The 24,198-nt window shown below is 33.7% G+C and overlaps 2 protein-coding genes and 1 long non-coding RNA gene across 4 annotated transcripts; all 3 read right to left on the bottom strand.

Annotated features, from left to right (window-relative positions):
* Positions 1–2,509: 2,509 nt before the first annotated feature.
* Positions 2,510–5,915, bottom strand: LOC132165260 (B3 domain-containing transcription factor ABI3-like). Of its 2 annotated transcripts, none has more exons than XM_059575744.1 (6): positions 3,953–5,915; positions 3,787–3,879; positions 3,595–3,695; positions 3,405–3,457; positions 2,974–3,050; positions 2,510–2,888 (listed from the first exon to the last, which is right to left on the bottom strand). In XM_059575744.1, exons 1-6 carry the CDS (start codon positions 5,576–5,578, stop codon positions 2,727–2,729), a joined length of 2,112 nt encoding a protein of 703 aa, XP_059431727.1. In that variant the 5' UTR covers positions 5,579–5,915; the 3' UTR covers positions 2,510–2,726. The 2 variants fall into 2 exon arrangements, with proteins under 2 accessions (XP_059431727.1, XP_059431728.1); XM_059575745.1 differs by having other exon boundaries at positions 3,405–3,451.
* Positions 5,916–18,962: 13,047 nt separating this feature from the next.
* LOC132164934 (uncharacterized) lies at positions 18,963–19,872 on the bottom strand. Its single transcript, XR_009438465.1, has 2 exons — positions 19,740–19,872; positions 18,963–19,298 (listed from the first exon to the last, which is right to left on the bottom strand). It is a non-coding gene; the product is annotated as an uncharacterized LOC132164934 (long non-coding RNA).
* Positions 19,873–22,104: 2,232 nt separating this feature from the next.
* On the bottom strand, positions 22,105–22,692 carry LOC132165257 (putative defensin-like protein 30). The gene is made up of 2 exons (XM_059575742.1): positions 22,595–22,692; positions 22,105–22,410 (listed from the first exon to the last, which is right to left on the bottom strand). Exons 1-2 carry the CDS (start codon positions 22,674–22,676, stop codon positions 22,244–22,246), a joined length of 249 nt encoding a protein of 82 aa, XP_059431725.1. The 5' UTR covers positions 22,677–22,692; the 3' UTR covers positions 22,105–22,243.
* Positions 22,693–24,198: the final 1,506 nt, after the last annotated feature.

Below are 24,198 nucleotides of genomic sequence, written 5' to 3'. Positions count from 1 at the left end.
AACTTTGCTAAAGCCTTGTATATGTTTCCGATTTTTGTTGTTGTGATGAATTATTTAGGGGGTGGCAATTTATGTCCATGTGTTAGGTTTGGATTCTTCCGATACATGGATATAATTAAATAGATTAGATCTCTTAATCATAACCCGCTAATTTTATATTAGATTCATGTCAGATTTATAAATTGTGTTAAAAATTGTCAACCATAAATGTTCCATGTTGGGTTTGGGTTCTGTCGAGGCTTGAGTATAAGATTATATATGTTAACCCTAACCTGATTTATTTAATTAAATGGGTTAGACCTTTCAATCATAATCCACTAATTTCATGTTGGGTTCATGTCAAAAATTGACAGGCATATTAGGATCTCTTATAATAGATTGTTTGAAGAAGTTATAGAACCCATCTACCTCAGACAAATAAACCCACACTCACGATTGCTTAGTACAAATAAGCCCTACAAGGCTACAACCCCACCTTCCTGTAGCAATTCAAACAACCAACTGCAGAGAATATTGATTCGAGTATTAGAGTGACAACATGATGTTTATCCGAGTATATATTTATATATTGGGTTAATTAGTTTATAGTTATGCCTTTTATATTAAAGTCAAAATATATGGTCTCTAAATTGGTATTTGACACAAAGCATTACATTAAGACTACTCTAGAAACCATTTCTAAAGAACAGAAGATGCAATGCATTGGATCAAACTCAGAGAGTAAACAGAATAGTATGAACAGTACAATGTTGTTTGATAGAAAGATCAATATTTTTATATATATGGTTAATCCGATCATGAAAAGGGTGTTTCTCTCGAGTCTTAACCAGTGTTTTTTACATCTTCGCATTAATTTTCATGACATTCTAATAGTACGTAGTGCAAAATCAGAGTCAGCATATGTTACAACAGCTACTAAATTAAGCAGTACTCTACCACCTCCAAGAATTTAACAAAATGATCAGGAACGACAAAGGGAAAGAGAAAGCAAGCTTTGGTTATATCAATCCAGCTGGACTCCTTATATTGCTCACGTCTTGCTACTCAAGTTATCAATGAATTGAATGAAATCTGAATATTTCGAAATATATAAGGTTTCAACTACATACTTAATTTGGGTCATATAATAACCTTTACATGTTTAATGAAATCTATCTTATTACCAATAAAAGTTTTTCTAAGGACGTCCAGATTATTAGTGGCAACACTAAGTCGCCGCTAATAGTAATATATTAGCGGCGACTTTTGTATTGGCGCAAATATTAGACTCAAAAAGAACAAAATAATTCGCAACAATCTAACTTGTCGCCCTATTGACTCCTCATTAGATTACAAAGAGTTGAAAAAAGGGCAAGCAAAAGTACTATAAGATTAGATCATAAAACCCCTACGGCCTAGATAAAGAGCGAACAAAAGAATCACTTATTATACCTAAAAGGAAAGTGGTGACCTAAGTGCACGATTCTGTGAAAAGAGACAGGTTTGGGTCCTGTGATTTTTTTTTTTTTTTTAATCAAATAAAGGAGAGTAGGTTACAAGGGATCAAGCAATAACAAACAGGTGAGCACCTCGACAACAAAGGCCAAACGAAAAATATTGTATAAATACAAGAGCAAATCTAAAAGGATCAAACAGTAGACAATTGTTTCATCCACGATTCCATTGATCCTGTGATTAATCCCATAGGGTAAACCTTTACGCTTCTGACTAGCCCACAACTCAAAATAGAATTTCTTTTTATCCTAATTAACGTGTTTGACCATTCGCCTCTTTAATTTAATTTGCACACATGCATACGTATGGACATAAATTTGTTTAAACCTTTCGGATGACCCATCAACAATAGTCAAATTTGTTGATAATAAAAGGTGTGGGATGGAAAACACATTAGTCAAACGTTTGATAAATAAGATAAGTCAAGTGATATATACAGGAAATGCTACATGCTCTTTTGGTATTCTTCTTCTTTTAATGTCATCTTGATCTAAGTGAATATTATTATTATTTTTTTTTAAAAAAATAGGCTCTTATTTCTCTCGCATGATTTTTTTTTTAAAATAATATTCACCTAAAATTATGAATACCGAAAGAACACTTAGCATTTCCCATATATAAACTCCAATAGCTACAAGAGCTGACATTTATTTTACGCCCAAAAAGATTGGTCCGGGGCAAAGTAAAAGAAGAGAGAAAATTCTCGAACGAGAAAAAAGATCCAACGGAATTGAATGATCGAAGAGCCGAATTAGATTACAACATGGTCCATTCTTATATATATGTTTCTATGAAGCAATACCAAATTAAGTTTGAATGGCAACTTCAAACAAGTGTACGTAGTACAATATTGTGAACTTGATGGACCCCAACACAAATAATTAACACACACACCCCTTTGAGCATACACAAATAATTAACACACACACGCCTTTGAGCATACAGCTATGGAAATACTATGGAAATCATACACCTAATTAACATCTAAAACCTAGAGCCGATCGAGCAGCGACTGAGCCAGCCAACCACAGTAAAAGCGTGCCTATTTAGTACTCCTCATTACTCTCTCGGAAGAAGTGGAGGCTTTTTGACTGAGAAGGAATCAAGGGCGGGGTAGCTGCAATCCAACAACTCCATAATATCCTGGCCGTCCATTTGTCCATTCATCTTTTTGCATGAAAGAGAAGTGGCATGCTGTGGGGGGGTTTGTTATGTTATTGCTTCGGCATATCTCACTGCTTTTTGTGCGCGGTGGGTGAAGATGACGCAACATTTGCTCCAGCTGGATTGGTTGCTGCAGCTGCTGCTCCATGCTGGTTTCTCTGCGATTTTCCTGCCCTTTTGCTCTCGGATTTCGGCCCAGCTGGTTGCCGTACTTTCACTCCTCGTATCATCTGTGAGGTTTATTTTATATATTATTCCAATTTTATTTTCCCCAACTTTTAAAATAAATAAATAATCAAGATGGTGCATATTTACATATTTGCCACACTTGACGTCTGAGTAGATGACAATGAAGTCTCCTTCCTGGAGTCCATTGGCCCTCACAAAATCTCCTGGAATAAACAACGAAAATAAGTAAAAAATAAAAATTTATTGAATTTTAATAAATGTTAAATACCCTTTTAGTATTTTTACGTCTTTATTTTTTCCCACATAATTAGGGCTAAATATTAAAATGGCATACCTTCGTTCATCTTTCGTTAATAAAACTACTGGATTTAAGGATGAAAATTCGTTAATAAAATTAACGGAAGGTATCATCTCCGTATTTAAGTTGACCTAGGTATCATGATACAAAATGAAACATAAGTGAAAAAAAATAAAGACGTTAAAACCAAGTAGTACTAAAAATGTATTTAACTATTTTAATAAAGCTTTAGAAGGCAAAAAGGCAATTAATTACCCACCTGTGTTTTCCAGCAGATACATCCTGCTCTTATTGTTTGGCCAGTACCTGTAACTCCATGAGAGGGAAAGAGGGGGGGAAAAATAGAAAGAAAGAAGCAGGGATGATTTTGCTTGTGCATGATAAAATGAAGATGAATAAATGAAGGGGAGGCAAAATTAAGATGATGAGTTAGTTAAACCATAGAATACCTGTAGCGCATGTTCCATACACGGGAAGTCCCTATGTCTTCCATGGCAATAGAAATTCCATCTCTGGCCTCCAATTCTGGAAGATGGGTTTCTGCTTCTTTCTGATTAAATTCCAACTCATTAAACCAAATTTTACTGGCCCTTCAAAAAAATTTCTCAAGTTTATAAAAAAAGAATTAAGAGATTGATTACCTTGGGCAAAACAATTCTTCCAAGATTACCCACATCACTCTGCTTCAATACCTTCTGGAGAAGAAACCTCAAGTTCTTCTCAGGTTTCCATCCCTATTCCATCAATACAATTAAAATGATAAAGATGTCCCAGTAAAAATCAATCATTTATTTTAAGATTACACACCTGTCGTCTATCCGGTGCAACCCGGCCCGGGACATTCTGGGGTTGCATGGCGGTCCGATCGGCCGGATGACACAGTGCCACCTCCACCGGAATCACTGGAGAGGCCGAAGGAGCCCCTGGCCAGTACACCCAGTTGGCCGGATTGGGCTGAGCTGGTGCTGGGGCGGCGGGGGTGCAATTGTCATTCCCAAGCCTTGCATGCTGCTGCTGCTGATGATGATCTGTATTATTCTGGTTGTGATGGTGTCTATGGTGTGACAAGAACCGCCTTTGCCTCGCCATCCTCTTCTTCCTTGCTTCTTTAGTAGCTGAAGACCCTAACCTCACCAGCCTCTCCCCATGCCCATTAAAATATTGTTGATGATAAGGGTATTGATGATGATGATGATTTCCATAGCTTGCAAAAGCTTGGGGAGCCGCCGCCGCGGTGTGAATATTAATATTGTTGTCTGGAAATGTGTTGTAATGAGACGCCAGACCAAACTGTGAGGACTCCAGCTGCATGTGATACTCGGTTGCTGCTGTGTAGGGATCACCCATATACCCAACCATCGAAGGATAAGCCGCCGCTGCCGCCGTCGGTTCCGACATATAAGAAGGCGGTGGTGGTGGCGGTGGCTGAGGAATCCATTGGGAGTGGGTGAGGAATCCATTAGGGTTAGGGTTAGGGTTTTGGAGGAGGTCTTGGTAATATTGGTTGGGAATATGAAAATTGGTGGGAGATTCTTTGGTGCGCCTTTTGTGAAGATGGTTAGTTTGAACCCATTCGAGTACAAGTTTCAATAACTGCTTCATGGCCTCCTTTCCTCCACCCAACCGCTTTGCCGCACACTCTATAGTGGCTTTCTTGATCCTCACGCTTCTCAAGTCTTCAACAGAGACAGATTCTTTGTTTGTTCGAAGCCACTCCAAGAACACCGACGCCATCTCATCTGGGTTATCCTTCGTCGACGACTCTTCATGGATGATGATCTCTTCGTTGTTGTTGTTCTGTAACAGCAGCTGCTGATCATCGTGTTGTTGCTCTTGGTGTTGGTAATTATCCTCATGATTTTGCTGAAAGATACATGATGGATCAAAGAAATCGTTGCTTTCAACAAGATCCATGTACCCAAAGGTCTCCATCAGATCCATACAATCCATGGCTTCAAAGCTGCTGTTGTTATCAGGCGGCTGAGAGATCTCCATGGAGGCTGCTGGCTGCGGCGGAGGCGGTGGTGCGTCCACTGAATTATGATTGTAATGGTTGTTCTTCTTCTCCACATCTTCCTCTGCATCTGACCTCAGCAAGGCCCAAGAAGCCGCCGAAGAAGACGAAGACGCCGAAGACGACGACGAGGAGCACATGATAGCCTTCACCGGTGCCGGAATCAACGAAGATGACAACGACGACGACATGCAAGGGAAATCCGGGAGAGGAGGGAAGTCATTGTAAAAGATTGAACCATCATGAACATCAGCAAGTAGTTGATGATCTTCTTGAATATCATTCGAAAGCCAGATCTGTCTCTCAACAACACCCAATATTGCTTCTTCTTCCTCCTCCTCTAAACCATCAAACCCACTAGGGTTTTCATCATCATTTCTCCCCCCTGCATGCAGATCTTCACTCTTCATCTCCATCATCTTCCCAAACAATTTACCATACAAAATTCAAAAAAAAAAAAAAAAAAAAACACTAGAAGAAAGAGAGAAAGAAAAGGATTGTGTTTCTTCTGTGTACGGATGTAGGTGATTAAGGAAGCAGCAGGAGAGAAGGGCCTGCTTTGGCTATCAAATACTCAACAGAGATAAAGAGAATCAACATAAAGCATCTGGGATGGGTGGTCGGATAACAAAAACAATATTAATAATGTTACAAACAAGGAAAGCGACCACTCTTCTCTAAGCTATAACTTTATTATTATCTTAATTGAATTAATTAACACAAGATCAAGAACACGTACAGAATAAAGATATTAGTTAATTTTACAGTAGATTTTATCCGAAAATAACAACGAAGAGAAATAATAATGCAGGGACCATAGGCTCAAATATGGCAAACCAATCAAGAGCATGATGACCGCATTCGGGACACCCACATGGTTAAAACCTATGTGAAACTGATCAACCCCCATGTGTGTTTCTGGTTTGTTCCGAGGAGTTACCTTGTCTCACTCGAGATTCCAAGATAAGTTCAAAACGTTTCTTTTTTCTTTTTTGTTTTTTTGCTTATACATTAACTGCGAGTGAAAGAGAGAGAGAGAGTTTTAGAGAGAAAACCAGAAAACAAAACCTCGTGCCGAAACTTTCTCAGCCTCACTCCGGATTCTGTGCCACCCGCCATATGTTCCCACCTGAATGGTGCCACCATCGGTGCATTCGCCTTTATGAGCAACAGGAGAGAGAAATAGGCGGAGTGAGATCTGTTTGATTTTTTTAAAATATAAGATTCTTACATTTTAAAAATTGGAGTAATTTATTACATTTAGGTCTAAATAAATACAAAGTTTTAGAACATCTTAATCCGAGGAACAAGATCTTCTTCAATCCATTTTAGACCGAAGAATATCCAGTTAATAGTCAGGATCTCTTTAAAGGCCATAAATAAGATAGTTGTCCCATTAATAAAAAAAATAAAAAAAATATTATATATATTGTAAAAAAAATTATAAAAAATTAAGGAGTGACCAGACCACCCCTAAATGGCCAAACAATTTTTTTTTTAGTTTGCGTTTAGGGTGTGGCCAGACACCCCATGGCCCTTAGGGTGGTCTGGCCGGCCATTGGGGTGCTTGTGAAGCGACTCCACCGATTGGTGGTGGTGGAGACCCCCTATTGGGAATGAGATGAAATTTGTTAATTTTTTTATTAATTTATTTTTATTTTTTTTAATCTAAAATATTATTTTTTTATTATTTTTTTGTAGTAAAACATGTGTCCTCTTTGTGGCTCTAAGATTTCTAAAAAGAAATCTCAGTCATGAACTGAATATTCTCCAGAATATTCTCTAGTCCAGTATGAAGAATATCCATAATATACACCATTAGAAGTGGATGTTCTCCAGTCCATTATGGAGAATATCTATAATATACACCATTATATAATACTCAATTAACTTTATGAGTATTATATACACCATTAGAAGTATTAACTTTATATTATAACCATAAAATAAATATGGTTAGAGAAAATCATATACAATTGATTAGGTTCTTTCAATTTTATGTGAATGTGTCAAAAAATCATTTTATTATAACAAATCTAATTAAAAAGTGTTATTTTTCTTTTTCTTTTTACCACAAACTTGGAGATTTAGAGTGCTTTTGACATTGCAATTTTGTAGATTAAAAGTAAGAGTTTAAATCAAATCGTAAAAAATGATTGTTTGGAAGTTTTTTTTTTTAAAAAAAAAAAAATTGCAATTTCAAAACTTAAAAAAAAAATATGCTTCTTGAAATTGTATGCAAGTGGTGCATTTTAAAAGGGCATGATTTTAAAATTAAAACTTTGATTTTACCAAACGTTCAAGCTCTTTTAAAAATCAAGTTTTCAAATTGGACGTCTGATATACGTACATTGAAAATCAGCAATTGATTGAATTCTTTTTTATAATTCGTTGTTGATCCTAAAGCAAATTTTTACTATCACATTATTCTAATTGTATGACAATTAATATAATAGTCTACTAAAAAGCATTATTATTCTTTTAAATAGCACGTATTGAAATTACATATATATATATATCCAAATCAGAACCACGGAGTACTAAACACATGAGTAATTTTAGGAGTCCTACTTGTATCTTACTAAGAATGATATGACTATTAAAATCACTATGCATTGGGCTTATGATTGATCATTATTGAATTTTGATTAAATGATGATTTTAATAGTCACATCATTTATTAGAAATGGGTCTTGGACCTAACTCAACTCAAAAGCTAGCTCAAGAGTTGAAGTTTCCCCTCAACTTATAAATGGCTCATCTCTTTAATACTCAAGCAATGTGGGACTTCCAACACGCCTCCTCACGTGTGGCGGGAGAACATCCAAGCCAACACATGCGATAATGGGTGATGGTGGGCCACAACCAATTAATTGGGTTAGGCTCTGATACCATATTAGAAATGGGTCTTGGACCTAACTCAACTCAAAAGCTAGCTCAAGAGTTGAGGTTTCCCCTCAACTTATAAATGGCCCATCTCCTTAATACCCAAGCAATGTGGGACTTCCAACATCATTCTTAGTAAGACACAAGTAAAACACAAGTAAGCCTTCTAGAATTACTCTTAAACACATTCTTATTCGAATGAAATTCATCTTTTCCAAGGGACACTAAAATACATGCAGCTTTTATTCTTAAAATTTTCAAGGAGACGAGTCATGCATGTTATTTAATTAGGAAGATCGAGAATCTCTAACTCAAAAATTTAAATATATTATTATTATTTTTTTCTCAATGTACTCATTTTTTTGGAAATCATACGTAATAATTAATTAAAAAAACTGGTAAGAGCAAAAGGGATCCACAAACAACCCTAAAAGACAAGGTGACCTAAAACCCCGAGCGGACAAAACTTACAAGCGTCTACAAGGAAGCAAAAGGACAAACAAAACTAAAAAAATTCATCAGAAAAATCCCAAGAACCAGTTAGAAAACAATGACTACTGGAAAAGTCACGATGGATCGTTGTTAAAATAGTTGACTTTGAATCTAACCCAAAACAAAATTTCTAAAAAAATCTTTGTTTCTCCTTCAACACCCTACCATTTCTCTCACTCCAAATGCATTTATTGCATGCCATCAAACGCAACTTCGCTTTAATAAGAGTCAAACCAAACACGTCAAAGATCAAGACACTCAATCATTTAAGCGAGAGAATCAATTAACTTTAATCCAAAAACTTAAGCTAATAAATTTAAGTTCCCTAATTAATTAATGTATATTAATTATAGTTTTTGTTTTTAGAGTACTCATCAAATTAACCTTAACACGTGGTCACAATATATAATATCAATCTCCAGAGAGAGAGAGAAGAAAAGAGTGACTACCTTTCTATTGGTCTCACACAATTGGTTTGTCATGATTCGTCGGTGAAGCGGCGGAGTTCGTAGTTTTCTGCTACGTGGCGACGCAGCTCTGACGTAACCAACTTTAATCCTTTTCTCTTCCGTTTCAGTCCGTCTTTATCTGAACGGGGCAGCAGATGGATTCAAATGCACAGACAGGAATTCAAATCTGACATACATGTCGAGTGTTGCCACGTTGTAAGTTATCTGTCTCTCATTGGTGGGATGATATCCAAGAAGAAAAAGTGAGTTAAAAACTTAAAATAAAATACCATCTAGGGCTTTTAAATTCATTTTTCCGTACGTCGGAGTAAGGTTTGGATTTTATTTCGTCTGACTTTGGAGACGGTGGGCTATATATCTCTCTCACGTGGGTGCACCGATGATGCCATTGTGCCCACCAATATCATTGGTCGAATCTGAAGGCCTCTTTCTTATAAAACTATCAAAAATCAAAATCACTCGGGATATTCTTCGAGATGTTGATCAGTTTATACGTTTATTGTAAAAAAGTGAATGAGAATTGAAGTAACATTTTCTCAACATTATTCCAGAAAGAAAAAGAGATATATATATATATATAGAGAGAGAGAGAGAGAGAGAGAGATAACAAAGATTATGCTGTTAAGGAAAAGACAAAATGCTTAAATATATTATTGATTTTTGTATATTCGAAAATGGAGAAACTGACAACAAAGTTAGCTGTCTCCTTCATGGCTTCACACCGTTTGCTCATAATATCCAATGATCATCGCTAAGCAGAAGTTGCCAAAATATGAATGTGAAAACATTTTTTGGCCAAATTTTTCTTATTTAATTGTATTTTAATTGATTTTAGAACCAATTAAAATCAAGACTTACACCTGTCATCCCACTGAAATTAAAATTTTCAAAGTTCAATATCATAGTAAATCTTCATAAGTGTTGGAATTGGTGTCTCATATTAATACCAGTGGAAGGCCAAGTAGACTGAAGCCAGAGTGAACGTCGCAATATCGACGTTCACGGAGCGGGAGAATTTTGAGAATTTCCTTAATAAGTCCGTACAAGTAGGGTTTAGGATTTTTCTATATATATGTTTGGTATAACTCTGAATCATTAAGAGTAAAAATACAGTCGCCTCACTAAGAACGTCGGTAAATTGCCGAACCACGTTAAATCTGTGTTTCGACTCTCTTTTTAATTCTATATTGTTCATCAATTATTGTGCATAGTAACAACAATAAGATTATCTTAGTTACTTGGACCTCATATTTGGATATTTCATTTAGCTTATTCAATGAAAATAAGCAATATTACATATATAATTAGCGTCAAAATAGAGAAATATAATATATATATAGGGATATATATATTATGAGATCGATCTTCAACATTTATTCTCCTAGTTCCCATATGTACATGAGTGTATCAGTATTGTTTTTTCGGATGTTTCGCAAGTAAATTCCCTCATCTTTTGCCGTCCAAATGCAATTTCCATAATTGCAACATTGAGCAAACCAATTATATAAATCATTACTCTGTTCCAAAAACACATCAAATTCTGCAAAAACATCCTTTTTCTTGCGCATGTAGCACCAGTAAAGTGTTGTCCCCCATACGTTTGGCATGAAGTGCCAAGAAAATTCAGCCCCGACCACAAGATTGTGAATTCCTAAATCATTGTCTTCCGACTTACAATGAATAAACAACGTATTTCCGCTGCTCAATCCATTAACAACATGAACTTCCCATCTAAGAAATTCCTGAGATGATTGTCCAAAGGCTAGCGCCAAATCAAGCAAGAAAACCAGTAAACCTCCGTGAGTAATTACCATTGTTTTAATTAATTAGCTGCTCTTGTGTTGATCATGAACTATAATTAATTGTTTAGAAAATTAATAAATGAAAGTGATCGATGGCACCTACCAATTAACAAGTAATTAGTAAATACTAACAACAAATTTAGTTTAGCTGTTTCAAATCGTGCAGTTTGAAAAACTAGTGATTTTAAAAAACGAACTAAGCAAAAGGTAAATATAATAAACATGATGATATTTTTGTAATGCCACCCTAGAGGGTCGTCCTCTGTGATCTATTTATAATCAATTGTACACGTATGAGAGTTGAATTTCAAAATACAAATGAACTTGTATGGCTATAAATAGAACTTGTATGGTTTGATTTGCATTTTTTTTTTTAAATAAAAAAAATTAAGGCTGACTAGATCATGCCATGTCAAATTTGTAGGATGAATTTGTAGTATCTGACCAAAAAAAAAAAAATCAAATAGAAAAATAAAAATAATAACGAAAAGAAAAGAAAATAAACATGTCAGGTAAACTGCCACATGTTAATTAATTTGTATGGGATTTATTCTGAAATTTATTGTGTCTTTAATTAACAACACTCTAATTAATTAACCATAACACAATTCTCCATATCTTGTTTATAGAAGCATGTGTGTTTTTTAAGTGACGTGTTTCTAAATCATAAGAGGACTTTTTTTTTTTTTTTTTGAAAGCTATTAAAAAGACACGTGATGTTTTTAAAGGTTTGGTTTGTAAAAATTTTATACAAATCAGAAATTTTTGTCCATATTGAAAAGGAGTAGATAGAACTGTAGTTTTGTATTTCACCAATTAATCTCATTTAAGCCACAAAAGAAAGTGTTTAGGAACCCTCTTATTAATTCGCATTTCAAAAAGGGTAGATTTTTTAAATCCAAAATCTTATCAACAAGAAACAATCTGACTTGCCCTTTTTCAACTCATGAAACAACAAAGACATGATCAGCTGGAATCAATTATCGCTACTAATTGACTGCTAAGGTTGACAGGCTTCTGCTCCCTCCTCCTCCCTTCTTCCCCTTCTACTTTTTCCTCCTATATACCCTCTCCCTCGCCTTCTAGTTTTTCTCTTTATGTTTGTAGGTGTTCTCTGACTAGATCAACAACTTCGGCGTCTCTACTATGCGTCCGTCAACCTTCTACCATGTTGTGTCACTCATCTCCTCCCTAGATGCCGCTACTGCTTGCTGGTTGTTTGTTTGTATTTTTTGTTTTGAATAAGAGGTTTATTCTCTCTAGATTTGCCCTCATGAGTCAGGATGAATAATTAGGTGTGAGAGATTATTTCTGATGGCATGGATGATTAGGTGTGAGGGTTTATCTCTCACGGCCGGTTTAAATAAATTTTGTTAGAAAATTTGGCTACTCATGTCTTAGATCTACTCGGAGCAGATTTGCTCTTTTTAACTATATTTGTACATGAGTTAGCGGAAGATTGAATTTATAGATAACACCTGATTGTAAGAATTTTTGTTTGTATTTATGACTTTGTCACCTCATAACGTGTATGTGGCTATGATTTTTGTAGAGCTTTTTGCTTTGTGCTGTAAGAGCTTTATGCTCGTGATCTTTAATCAATGAAATTCTCATATTTTCGTTAAAAAAAAAAAAAAAAACACAATTATGGCTACTAATTTCAAAGTCAATTAGATAGAAAAAGTAATTATCGCCGCTGCATTACAAATAAAATTGAAATATATATAAATAGTACCTTAAGAACCAGTTAAAGTCAAGACCCACCACACCTGTACGTAATCCCACGGACATATATATATATATATATATATATATATATATATATCAAATTATCGTACAAGCCCAGACTATTTATAATGCGAACCATTCTTTCATATACATCCTTAGCTAACCCTAATGGTTTATGTACATTTGTATGCAAAATAGTTAATCAAAACCTAATTTTTTTTTTTTTTTTTTAACTTAATTAGTTAACTACTCTTTAAAACCTACATATATAAGCTTAACTAAACTTCTTCTTTATTTTTATTAAAATAATATTTTTAATTAATTAATTAATTTTTTTTATTTTTTATTTTTTTATTTTTTTACATTCATTTTGGTTAAAAATCATTTTCACCAAAAACGCCAAATAGATTGAACACCGTTACCGGTACTGGCCCATGCCATCCACCGGTTAACCACGAAACTACTCGGCCACCATCAAACACATCATCACCAAAAATAAAATCACCCAGTCATCACACCAAAATCAAAAACAATAATGTTCGCCAATTTAAGGGTTTTCTTAGCCATTTTGGCTAAAATGAGAAACTGGTTAAACCATTGAGAGCGCTTTAAGTGAAGAATACTCTTGGGAGCAAATTTTCCTAGAAAATTTTCAATTCCAAGTGAATAAAGAAGATATTATTTCTGCAAAACTACTTGAAAATACAAGATTAATTAAGCATCCCAAAACTTGACATAGAATGGGCCTTAAAACAATCGAACCCTTAAAAACTAATGTAAAGTACTACGTACTTAACTTTCACAAAAGATTTATTGTAGAAAATTAACTAAAAAGTTGCTTCCTAGCTTATTTATTTACCTTAAAAATTATTATTCTTTGGTTCCCACTTAAATTGGAAGCGATATTCACTATGCTCATAATTGTACAAATAAATTCCATCCTCTTTAAACATCCACAAGCAATTTGATTTCCCACAGTTCCTATCGATGAACTTTTCATCATCGGCCGCAAATACTTCGAAGGAACGCTCTCCACTCTCCCACCACATGTTGCACCACACTACAATAATAAATTTTTTTGGTCACGGACCATTAGTAACGTGTATATGGTGTTAACATGTTACTAAAGTTTAGCAACGTGTCTGACGTGTTATGAAATTGGACGTAACTATTTCAACTTTTGTAACGTGTCAGATTCTGACACGTTACCATATGTGGTAACGTGTCATAATCTGACACGTTATCACATATGGTAATGTGTCAGATTTTTTTGTAGTGCCAGTAGAGCATGGTACCCCAGAAGTTGACGCAAAAGTGCCATTGGAACTCCTCGTTTACACTGATATGATGGAAGCCAAGATCATCTTGCTTCGACTTACAATGAGCTTCTAGGGTATTATTTTTTAACCCATTGATAATGTGAGCATTTGGAATTTTTCCAAGATTGCGTTGGCGATGAGTGGTTGACTCGTGATCATCATCATGCAGAGAGCTGCCAAGAGTGATGAACTGAGGGAACGGCTCATTTTTTTCTGAACGTGGCTTAAATAATTTGAAATGCTTCACATGCAGAGAGCTGCCAAGAGTGATGAACTGAGGGAACGGCTCATTTTTTTCTGAACGTGGCTTAAATAATTTGAAATGCTTCAAATCCTACTTATAACATGGGGATAAGATTATAAGAAAGAAACTCATTTTCCTTTGAATAATATTATATGGTATTTTATTCAATAATTTCCCAATTTTACATTTTACATTTACATGTCCATATATAGAGACAAAAGATTAAAACGTTTGAACAATAAAAGGAAAGTCATTAAGGTGGATTGTGTGATGATTTGGTTCTTTCTTGTTTCGTGAGATTTTATTAATGAAAAATGTTTATTTTCATTCTCGATGTTACAAGAAGATATTAGATAAGGATGACGTGCAAATTCCGTGTGCTTATATACGGGGAATGCTACATTTACTTTAATTTCTTTACACAATTTTATCATATTCATAGGTAGCTTTTAAAACCGCAATTGGATCAAAATTTAATAAATATCATCTCATATTCAATTATGGTTTTAAAAGCCATCTATGAGTGAAAAAATGAGAATAAGTGTAGCATTATTTACTTATATATATCATCAGAGACCACGTAAACACATGCATCTTCAATTTTATTTATTTAGTGTAAGTAGGCACCTTCACATTTTGATGTAGGATTTTCAGTAAAGCTATATATCATACTAATATTTTATATCATACTAATATTTTATAAGTATCCCACTATGCTGACGTTAGAGGTGAACAAGTGAGGTGGTTATTATCCGCTAATAATTGTTGATCTCATTCTCATAAACACAAATAACAGCAACCGGATCACCGCATAATCACCTAGACTGGTTGCAGTTATTGGTTATAAGAATTGAGAAAATGAATTAATAACTGGCGCAGGATGACTTAGAAAATTGTACCACTGATTTAAGAAGACTTTCTCGCCCCATGAAAGCAATAAGCACTCCAGCTGAGGTGGAGTGACTAGAAGGCCATGGATAAGGCACCTCATGCACCACAAATCACCTAGACTGGTTGCAGTTACTGGTTATAAGAATTGAGAAAATGAATTAATAACTGGCACAAGATGACTCAAAAAATTGTACCACTGATTTAAGAAGACTTTCTCACCCCATGAAAGCAATAAGCACTACAGCTGAGGTGGAGTGACTAGAAGGCCATGCACCCCACGCACCACCCCCCCCCCCCCCCAAGCTATATTGTGGTCCCCAAATAACATTTGGTATATATTTATTGAAAGAGTAAGTGGATGTATAGATTTGTTTATATTAATTTCTTTTTTTATTATTATTATTTTTTAACTTATAATAAAAAGTACGATAGATATGCGTTTAAGTTTTGAATTCTTTTTTTTTTTTGACATGTCCTCACAAGAAGGGGGGATGAAGATTCGAACTAGTGACCTCCACTTCATTAGACGTGATCCCAGCCGATTGAGCTACCTCTTGAGGACGTTTTGAAATTAAATTACAATGAAGAATCCCGCACGTACATATCCCAGGACGTTATTGCTTTAGTTACAACATTATATATATAATTATGATGATTAAGGGAGAATATGAAGATTATAGTTTTATTAATTATGAGATTGTATAACGTTCGTTGGAGCTTTAATTTAGCATAAATTATTGCCCCGGTTCCCACTTATGTACAAAATCATCACTTTTGTTTGGTATGTTTCGCAAGTAAATCCCATCATCTCTTGCAATCCAAGTGCAAGTTTTATGGTTGCAGCTACGAGCAAACGAATTATATCCATCATCACTTTGCGACAGAAATGCATCGAACCATTTGTGATCCTCGTTGTTGCGCAGGTAGCACCAGTAAAGAGTTGTCCCCCACACGTTTGGTGTGAAATTCCAAGAGAATTCTGCTCCGACAGCAAGATTGTGGATTCCCAGATCATTGTCTTCCGACTTACAATGAAGAAACAGCGTATTTCCGCCGCTCAACCCATTAACAATGTGCACATTCCATGTCAGAAATCCCTCAGATGAGCATGATCTAATGGCTAAAGCCAAAACAAGAAAGAAAACCATTGAGCCCCCTAGAGTTTTCATTGTTTTGCTGGATAAATAAACAAAATGTAGCCACAGGAAAAGGAGAATATAGAAGAAATTATTATTATTATTATTATTTTTTTTTGGGGTCTTTGTGTATATATATCTATTGTGCATTTATATATAAGGGGGTATTTATACAAAAAAAAAAAAAAAAATTCCAAGAACAAAATCTGGTGATTTTACTATTTTTGGTTGGTGGGAAATGGTTTATTGTTATGGTGGTCAACAAACTCTAGTGATTTACTATTTTTTGTTGGTGGAAAATCCTTCATTGGTTTGGAGGTTAGTGAGATTGTATCCCTTTTTAAGTTCCACCAGATTAGCACTTTCATTCATACTCCCCTCAAGGAGTCAAGCTGTCAAGGTACTATAGGATACATAACAAATCTATTTTGTTAGTTGAAAAAAAAAAAAAAAAAATCTGTTTTGTTAGTTGCAAAAAATAATAGAAAAAATAAGTTTGTTTAGTTTTGCGATTTCGAATCTAGCGTGGTTTTGAAAAATAGTGATTTCAAAATGATTTTTAAAAACCTAATTAAGTAGCTGGTCAAATTGTGGTTGGAGATTCAAAATTGCGGTTTGGTTTTTAAAATTGTGCATTTTTAATGAAACACTCTTACATGCAATTTAAAAACATGAATTTTTGCCGAAATTAAATATTGTTGCATGCCAAAGGTGCCTTCAAACCCCAACCTCCTTTACCACCGGTAGCTGTGGTTCAGTGGTCTCAAGAAAATCTCTGTGAGGTTTAGGCATGTATTAGGGCGTGGGTTTGAATTTTCACCAATGAAGAATCACTCACATAAGCCTGATTGGTATTAGCCGCATTAAGAATGCACTAATATCCTGGTGAGGCTGGGTTAGGCTATGGTTTAATTGATTTTGAGGAAGCGCTTGCGGTTCCCGTCTAGCCCCTCTTGAGCAATTTCCAACGGGTAGGTGCTACTATGGTAATGCCCAAATAACTTAGCCACAGTTCTTTTTTTTTTTTTTTTTACCCAAAGCTTGCTTGGTACAACGTTGTGTGTGTTGTTCTAAATGTTTGTGTAGTCTTTATGTGAGATATTATTTATTTATTTAAATATTTTCACTTATTCTTTTGGAAAATTGAATGATCCGCCATGTTTTATACCTTACGAGATTAACCAAATTTGTATTTCTGGATTGCACATACACACATTAAGGATGGCATTGGTGGATAATGTCTAAGATTGTGTTGGGAAGTATAACTTTTAAAGTTAAAAAGAGCTTTTTAGAAGAAAAAAAAAATACTTCAATTTTTGGTTTTTCTCAAAAGTGTATTTTAACAATTTTTAAAATAAAAAAGTCAAAGAATATTTTTGAAATTTTTTACCAAACATACTATAATGCTGTTAAGAAAGATGTGGAGTTTAGCCTGGCAGATATATATTTTTTAAAACGAAATTCTTGGGTTCAATGATTGATTGATTTGTTTCTTTTAAACAATTCATTGATTAAAATTTAGGTGAACAAAGCACCACATTTTTTGTTGATTTGGTTTAGGCTTTTGGGTTGTGGATGTAAACGCTATCCTGGCTTTTGGGTCGAGGAGGATGAGTTTTGGCTTGAGGTTCTCTATCTTCAATGCCGAGAAATAAGAGTTACCTATGCATTGATTTGAGTCTGTTTGGCGCAAATTTCCCGTTTAATTTGAAAATTAGTCATAGGTTAGTGGATTTTGTTTGAGTTTGGATTGTAATATGTCATCTTTGACGATTGTAACCTCATAACTTCGGCTATGGTTGCTTCAGAGCTTTGCTTTGTGTTGTTTGAACTCAATTAATGAGATTGAATTGTTTCAAAAAAAAAAAAATTATTTATATTTTGAGATAATTATATATGAATGCTACGGTAGCATTAATGTGTAATAATTATAAAATAAAAATATAATTTTTAACATTTTTCAAATAAAATAGTCACGGTGACTGCATTTATGGTTCGACCCAGTCAATTGATCGAGCCTTAAATTTTTACAATTTTGTGTTGGTCTTTAATTGTTTTAAAAACTTGCAATAAGAAAGGTTACAAAATTAATACTGATTAACATAGCATATATATGCCATTTAAAAGTCACATACATTTTGATTTTGATTTTCAATTAAATAGTGTAACAAAAGCAAATTCCCATTGCCTCCCTCCCCTCACGTTTATGTTGCTTGCTTTTGAGGGGTTGAGCATAATACTGAAAAGAGATGATGCGTTTGGCGCTATTTTCATTATTTTTCCTATCTATTTATTGTCCTATATTTTTTTAAAAACACTTTTATCAAGTGGGTCTCACAAATTTAATTATAAATTTATACATTTTTTAATACAAAGATTGACAAAAGATATGTAGAAGAATGAAAACAAACATTTCTTCATTGAAAATAAGTAGCTATAATATAGAGCTTGCCATTGACTTCTTTAAATCAGGATTTTGTCAATATCCTTATTGTTAAACTAATGATTAAGTGATTAAATTTACCTCTTCCTATCAGTTCAAGTTTCTTTTGGGATAACTGGTAATTTAACATGGTAACAGAGCCAAAGGTCTCGGGATCGAACCTTGACTCCGTCAATTCGCCCCTTATTTAAATTAAATATTTCAAGTGTTGGGCCTCATCTATTAAAAGAGAGTTTGAACCCATACGTGAGGGAGAGTGTTAAAGTAATGATTAAGTGATTAAATTTACCTCTTTTTATCAGCTTAAGCTTTTGGGATAACTGGTAATTTAACACTTATTCCATATTAGTAGAAATTTCAAGCAATTAAGCATTTAAGGGAAATGAAGAAAAAGATAAAAAGTGGTGCAATAGATTCCAATAACTTGTTTTCACAGAAGGTTACAACTCAAAGCCACGCCAAGCAATACTATAACACTTGGAATTATAATCATTCTTCCAAAGCTAGCCTATTTTATTACACCTTATTCTATATTTTTCAATGAAAACTATATATTTATTTATTTTTTGTGTTATTACAGCAGCAAGCCATGTCTTTGCGCGCGCGGCTAGGGCCCATACAAACACCCCCCTTTGGGTATCCCTTCTTGATGCAATTCTGGTTGCAGTCACTTGTACATATTCCTACGCAGAGTGGTACTGTATACAATGCGGCTACAGGCTCTGCCACTAAACCAATAATATTTATAATACCAATAGCATGCAACATGAGAATTTTTTTTTTTGTTTTTTTGTTTTTAATATTGCCAAAAATATTAACATTTTAAAACAAAATCATAAAAAGCATTCCATTTAAAAGTGGGTTAATTGAAATAAATGGGAGTTTGAAATCATGGGTGCGTTTTAGCTAGAATATGGACAATTCATTTAAAAACGTATTTAAAGGTTTGGCAAAATTACGGTTTGACCTAACCTTTAAAATTAATATAGTTTAACCTTTATGGGTTTTCAAATTGAAATTTTTAAAAAATGTATTTCCAAGCAATTTATTTTCTGTAATTTGGTTTAAAATCACAATACTAATCACTGAGAGTCGAAGCAAATCTTGATAGTCATGATTCTTCTATGTTTTTGTTTTCTCAAAGTATGAGATAAGGAGAGGAATTTTACCTGAAGCCAAAAGGAAAGCAATGCAAAGAATCCCCAGGAAGCAGCGGCCATTGACAGGCAAAACGAAACCAGATGAAGACATTATGTGAAGGAATATTGATGCCTAGCTACTTGCACTTTCTTTGTTAATGGATGGGATGGGGTGAAGCCGAAAGTAAACCATATATATATATATATATCTCCGAATCTCTATTGAATTGAGTGATTAATAGGACTTAAAACACTGCCATAAAAGATAAGATTGAAGTTTTAATGTTTTTCATATTCATATCTGTCTTTAATTTTCTTTGATTTCACGGAATTTATGGCCATTTAATTTCCAAATCATGTTGATAAAATTTTAAATTAATAGGGGAATAATGATATAAGTCTTCTTAGAGTCCTCCTAGAGTCATCCCAAATATGATGTGGCTTTTAAAATCACCGTTGAATTTGAGATGTGATTTATTGACTTTTGATCTATTGGTAATTTTAAAAGTCACATCACATTTATGATGATTCTAGGAGGATTCTTGGAAGACTTATAGCATTACTCAGAATTTGCCTAAAAAAAAAAAAATAATAAATAATAGGGAATGAAGTAAAGTCGGAAAAACTGCTGGAAATATTTTCAGAAAAATAAGTGTATATATAATTATGGATCCGGCTTTAATAATAGTATGTATGTTGTAGTTTAAGCAACGGTTAAGATTGAATCTCTCAAAATCTTTTTTCATTTTCTCTCTCCTATTAAAAGCTTCTAAAAATATGTCAACTTTAAGATTCAATCTTAATCGTTGCTTACACTACAACATACATGTTGTTATTACAGCATGTAAGCCAGATCCATTTCATTATATACATGTTATATTATTAATTATGGATGAGAGTTTGTAAGCCATATAATAAAATGAAGATCATGATCCCCTCGAATTCTCTAATTATGAATTCAAGTTTATCAAATTTCTAAATCTAGCCGTTCATCATGTCTAAGGTTTAAAAAAAATGCAATGTTTTTTGGTCTTATTAAGGAAACAAAATAACTTGTTTTCTTCCCAAAATAAAAAAGCAACGCACAAATGGTCTTATTTATTTTTTATTTTTGAAGTAATTTATTTATTTTGTTTCTTTCTCAAAAAAAAAAAAAAAAAACTCATTTCCCTCCTAAAACAAAAACAACCCACGACGCTTCTTCTTCCTCATGTCAAAGTGAGTGAGAAAAAAAAAAAAAATCTTATTTTTTTGCAAGCTCTTATGGAAAAAGCTGAATGCATTTGGAGATCATTCCGTAGAAAAGAAAAGAAAAGAAAAAAAAAGAAAAAAGAAAAAAAAGAATTACACAATCCTCTTCTTGGAAAGAGTATTACATACGTATGTTTGGAGAGCATTCTCAATAACGCCCAACCTTTCATGCAGAAGAAATTATGAAGAAAAAAAAAAAAAAAATCTGAAAACGAGTATTACACCATCATCTTCTTGAAAAAGCTATACGTAAATTTGTTCATTGCTTTTGAATGTCTCATCACATCATAAAGAGAGAAGAAAATGAAGGATAAGATCCTCTCCCATTTCACTTGGATTGTCAAGATTATCATTCTTAATGACTAGAAAATTTTTTATTTTTAAAATAAAAATTGAAGAAACTTATTTACACTATCAAATTGTTATGACTTTTGCAATGTATCTTCTAAACTATTAAAATTTGCAATACGAGTGTTTGAAATTTCAGCTTCTTTCAATCACCCCCTTTGTTAGGATTTAACAAGAAGGAGCGAAAATGACCAAAATACGTAAGGGAGGAATGAAACAACCGAACAAGGGAAAAAATTAATAATTTATCAAAATAATAATTTTAAAAAAGAAAGAAAAGAAAGAACACACAAAAGAAGGATTGGAAAGGATCCTTTTTCGTCTTTGAAAGGTTTTTCTCTTTTCGTTTTAGGAAAATTACGCATACCCTCGTCAAACAATCATTTCATTGTTAATGCACCTCTTTCGGGTTTCTCAAAACTATTGATTAAGTTAATATCCCTCCCTAATTATCAAAAATGACCAAACCACGATGTTTGTTAAGATTATTATTATTATTATTATTTTTTATTTTCTGCATTCTCTTTTTTGTATAGATCTTGGCAGTTTATATTTGCGAATTCATGAGTGTATAGTCGATTTTTTTTTTTTTTTTCTTCTCTTCTTGTTTGGAGCTCCATCAAATAAATAGTTACTTTTTACAAGAAATAAATATATATTTGAATTGATCAAGATCGACTCAAGACTATCCTAATTAACCCAGAAAGTGATGGATTAAATATTATTAATAAATTAAATTATCAACAAAATTGATAATTATTTATCATAACAAAAGTGTTAAGAGGACCTTTGACAATTTTCCTTGCCTGCTGTATCAATCTACAGGCGAAATAATATTCTTATCTAATTTATTTACTATATATATATGAATAATATCAGAGTTTGAAACAAAGGAAACCCCTGAGACAATAAACATTTGGTCTCATTAATCCCTTTCAGAACTTGCAAAGACAAGCATTAGGGGACCCTTTGCCGGGTGCTTGACATAGTCCACCACATGGCGAACCAACGGAGAGGCAATGCTGATTGCAGTCAGGGAACTCTGAGCATAGCCCCTGGTACAGCAGGGACCCACATTGAGGGATTTCTGCACCAGCATTCCCTGCACCAAAAAAAAATTATAATATGTTAAAATATTTGACTAAATAATTGTTTGGAGTAATTGGTGGTTTAACGTTAATTAACATGAGATACGAGTTTGAACTCTGATTCTGTTAATTCACTCCCGTTTAATTAAAATATTCTAATAAAGTTTGAGCCCATACATAAATAAAGGAATTCTATACCTGAGTTTAGAAGAACAATAGCAATGCAGAAAATCAATGTAAAGGAGCATTTGATGACTGGAGAAGACTTTGAGGAGGCCATTGTACGTACGAGGATTTGTGCTTTTTTGATGGGTGATGGAACCAAATGCTTCAACCATGCCCTATTTATATATATATTAAACTGCATGTGCTGTTTTTTTTGTTTTGTTTCTTCTTCTAAAATTAACTTCCATTTTTTGTGTTACTACTTTTAGGTGTTTTCTAAAATCTGCAATTTCTTGTTTTCGTTCTTAATTAGAATTCTAGTCGCGATTGCAACATAGTTTCCTATTTTTGATGAAAATATCAACTAAAAACTGTTGGATAAGACTTTTCAAGGTAAACAGAGGTTTATTTTATTTTATTTTTTTATTTTTATCTGTTTTTAGATCTTAAAATAGAAATTGAACAAGAGAATTGAAGACCCATTTTTTCTTGCAATTATGTTATCGTTTATATATATATTAAAAAAATAGTGAATTTCGGTTTGTTTATGATAGGAGTAGAGATTTACGGCTGCCTCAAGCGTCATACATTTACAATTTTTTTTTTAATTAAAGAAGATAAACACCGATTTCTTTTTTAATTGAGATATTAGCACTAAATTTGAGATATTAGCATCAAATTTAAAATGATTGAATCCATTTTGGGTGATAACATCCCTAAAGGTTTAACTTTTTACCCCTAGATTTTAGTTTTGAATTCAAAAACAAGTTTTGAGACATTAGAAACTAAATATTAATTCATAAAAATTTAACTAACAAAAAAATACGAAATGGGGGAAGAGAGAGATTTCTACGAATTTTTTTTTTTTTTTTTAATAAAGTCACGTCAGACTTCGGCAAACACTTGTCTAACTCTTGGTAGCCAAATAGCAAGACTCTTATAATAGATACTGAATAAGTCTAATACGGACAGGACCCAAGACTAGGTTGATTTAAAAATACCATTTCTCTTAAGGCCTAAGATAGCCAAAAATAAGGTCAACTCCAACTAAAGCCCAAGAAGGGCCCAAAGAAACCCGATATGAGGCTTTGCTATTACAAGAGCCCAAGCCCATAGAAGCCAGACGAAAAAAGGTGGGATTTCTCTACCACCGGGGGTAAGCCTTTCAAGAGAGGAATATCTCTCTCCCCATCTCTCTATCTTAGACCATTAGCATGGACGTCGGAGTGCCTTCGATCTCATGACATGAGGTCTACTGACGACGCCCCACCTAGCTTCTTAGTTTTGCACGTGAGAATCAGCCCAATCCGTTGGATCTAACAGTTTTATAAGTGACATGATCTACATTTTATATATATATATAAACAAAAACAGAGGTACAACAGAAAAATCTATATCCAAACAATGGTACATGTTAGATTGATCAGAGACAATGTAAATGGGCATAAGTAATGCTCATTAATTATAACAGAATTGGCCGAATCTCATCGTCTTGTCCTCGAATTTGGATCATTTCAAATTTTTTTAAATATGAGATTCTCATATTTTAAAATATGATCCATCTATTTTATCTAATGGTTTAATCAACAAGAGTGTTCATGCGGTTTTTATTAACCGTTTTGTAACCGCTAACCGCT

The sequence above is a fragment of the Corylus avellana genome, chromosome ca11 (genome assembly GCF_901000735.1).
Source record: "Corylus avellana chromosome ca11, CavTom2PMs-1.0".
Classification (NCBI taxonomy): Eukaryota; Viridiplantae; Streptophyta; class Magnoliopsida; order Fagales; family Betulaceae; genus Corylus; species Corylus avellana.
The sequence above is the reverse complement of the archived record's forward strand: the minus strand, read 5'-3'. Positions and strand labels throughout refer to the sequence as shown.

Coding starts and splice junctions, on each gene's coding strand:
- LOC132165260 (XM_059575744.1), bottom strand. CDS start 5,578: ATGATGGAGATGAAGAGTGAAGATCTGCATGCAGGGGGGAGAAATGAT. Junction 3,696..3,786: donor GAAGAATTGTTTTGCCCAAG/GTAATCAATCTC, acceptor GAATTTAATCAG/AAAGAAGCAGAAACCCATCT. Junction 3,051..3,404: donor GTATCTGCTGGAAAACACAG/GTGGGTAATTAA, acceptor TGTTTATTCCAG/GAGATTTTGTGAGGGCCAAT.
- LOC132165257 (XM_059575742.1), bottom strand. CDS start 22,676: ATGGCCTCCTCAAAGTCTTCTCCAGTCATCAAATGCTCCTTTACATTG. Junction 22,411..22,594: donor TATTGTTCTTCTAAACTCAG/GTATAGAATTCC, acceptor TTTTTGGTGCAG/GGAATGCTGGTGCAGAAATC.